The sequence below is a fragment of the Galeopterus variegatus genome, unplaced genomic scaffold (genome assembly GCF_000696425.1).
Source record: "Galeopterus variegatus unplaced genomic scaffold, G_variegatus-3.0.2 Scaffold11396, whole genome shotgun sequence".
NCBI lineage: Eukaryota > Metazoa > Chordata > Mammalia > Dermoptera > Cynocephalidae > Galeopterus > Galeopterus variegatus.
This window is the reverse complement of record NW_007737507.1, coordinates 18,083-20,542: the sequence shown is the minus strand read 5'-3', so window position 1 is coordinate 20,542 and position 2,460 is coordinate 18,083. Positions and strand designations below refer to the sequence as shown.

The 2,460-nt window shown below is 42.7% G+C and overlaps 1 protein-coding gene across 1 annotated transcript in view; it reads right to left on the bottom strand.

Annotated features, from left to right (window-relative positions):
• IL36B (interleukin 36, beta) overlaps nucleotides 1-2,460 on the bottom strand; it is a 14,158-nt gene that overhangs the window by 1,824 nt on the left and 9,874 nt on the right. Inside the window, exon 3 of the mRNA XM_008594739.1 lies at nucleotides 256-395. Within this exon, the coding sequence (XP_008592961.1) occupies nucleotides 256-395 (140 nt within the window). The remainder of the gene's footprint in view (nucleotides 1-255; nucleotides 396-2,460) is intronic.

Here is a 2,460-nt window from a genome sequence, read left to right as displayed (position 1 = left end):
ATTATTATTATTATTATTTTGTCCTTTTTGAGACCGGCCACACCGCACTCAGCCAGTGAGCTCTGTGAGCAAACCGGTCATCCCTATATAGGATCTGAACCCGCGGCGGGAGTGCTGCTGCGCTCCCAGCGCGGCACTCTCCTGAGTGCGCCACCGGCTCGGCCCGCAAGAATATTATTTTTATTCAGGAACATATCAAACAAAACAAGAAGTCCATTGGACAGTAATTTTCTCATTAGTTGCACAACCACTCACCTTAAGCTGCAAAGTAGGCCAGTTCTGAATTTCCGCACAGAACAGACAGAGGTCTCTGCCATTAATTCCCAGGTAAACGAGATTACCTTTTTCTTCATCACTGAATTCTGTGTCTCGACATGGTAGTAAGTCAAGAGTGACTGCAAACATAAGGGGAGATGGAGAACACGTTAGGCTCTGAGCATTCAGGAGTCCCCCAGATCGGCTCCCCCATTAGCTGTGTGGCAGAGACCGTCTGTCATCATCCTTTTTCTGCCTTAATATCAGAACGCCAATTGTTACGAGGGCACATTGTTTCCCAAAAGTAAAAATAAAATTTCCCACTACTTTGCAGCTAAATGTGGCCATATGCTTAATTTGTGGCCCATGAGATATACATAAAAGTGTTGTGTAGAATTTATAAGAATGTGCCCTAAAAGGAATTGACCCGGCTGGGAGGAGTTCCTTTCTTATACCCCTTTTATTGCCTGCCTCAAACACTTAGGTGATGGATGAGATGACCTTGAGGTTGGTGAAGCAGAAAGCTAGAATCCCTGACCTCTGGGGACATCATGGAGCCACCACACCGGCCTGGGCTTGCCTACTAGGGATCTCTTTTACCTGAGAAAGAAATAAACTTCTATCCTAGTTAAGTCCTGATTATGTGGCTTTTCTGTCACTGTCAGCTGATTTTAATTCCCAATTAACTTAACATTATTCCTGTTTCTCAGGAGCCTGAGTGTTTTACATCTATCCTTCTGGGCTGGGCACAGGAAATGAATCCATTCAACGAATATTTATTGAATGCCCACTCAGGACAAGCCACGATATGGGCACTGGAGATTTATCTGAGGACAAGAGAGACATTGTCATTGCCCCCCAGGGAATTTATAATCTAATGGGAAAATGAGATAAAAAGATGTAAACAGAGAAATGACCAAAACCACTCTTTGGAGAGAGTGACCAAAACCTGGGAGAGTAGAAGAAAGACCAGATTTAGACACAGAAATCAAGGACGACCTCTCTGCAGAGGTGAAATTCAAGTCAAGACTTAGAGCTAAGGGGAAGCTACTATATGAGGAAATTGGGTAGGGTGGTGGAGGGGCTTTGCAGGGAGAGTGTTACAGTGAAATGAAGGGTTTATGTAAAGGCCCTTCCACAGAAAAGATCTTGTATGTTCAAGGTTCTGAAAGAAGACTGGTGCATCTGAGGTCTTCACTTCTTCCCCCACCCCCAAACACAAACATGTGGGCATGATATTCAATGAACATATTAAGAAGGTCACTCACTATGCTCTGAAGAAGAGTGGAGAGTGGATGAGAAGTTACACAAATACAGTGGGAGGGAGGGCAGTGGTTCAGGTGAGAGACAATATTATCTCAGACATAAGGCATATTAGGCACACAGACTCATCAGTGTTTGCGGATGGATTGGATGGAGAGTGAGGGAAAGGAGGCATCAAGGATGTCTTCTGTGTCACTGCTCTAGGAAATAGAATGGATGGTAGTGCCACTCACAGAAATTGTCAGCAGTATTGAGAAGGCAGCTCCATAAGTTCCGCTTGGGATATGTGAAGTTAGAGATGTCTGAGAGAACATTACAAGGACAAGGGTAAATTGTTTAGAGAGGAGATCTATGTTGGCCACATAAATGCCGGGCTGATGGACATAGAGGAAGTAAATCGGTCCAAGAGACCATCTCACCATCCCTCCACAGGGCTAACCTAATGATTGCAGACNGGGGAGCTGCCCAATTTGCAAATTGTTCTTTGCTCAGTTAAACTCTGTTAAACTGAATTTGTCTAAACTTTTCTTTTAACACTACAAAACTTTCTTTTAGTATACAGACCATAAACATGTAATCTGCAGTATCTGGATTAATGATCTCTCTCTCTGTCTCCTCTGCTGTGCAGTGTTTTTTGCTTAACTGGGAACATCCCATCATCTCAGAGGATTTCCAGGAGGCAGTTAATCAGGACAGAGAATGGAGAAAGCACCATTCCTTGGCTTTTCTGAAACATTCCCATGGTGCATTCTCTGTCTTTCAGAGGATCCACGCTCTGACATTAAAATAAGTGCTATACCCGTTCCAAAGGTAGCATTTACTGATTTGGGGATCAGCCACTCAGTTTTCCTTCCTTACATTGAATAACCCAGGATTGCAAGAATATTATTATTATTATTATTATTATTATTATTATTATTATTATTATTATTATTATTATTA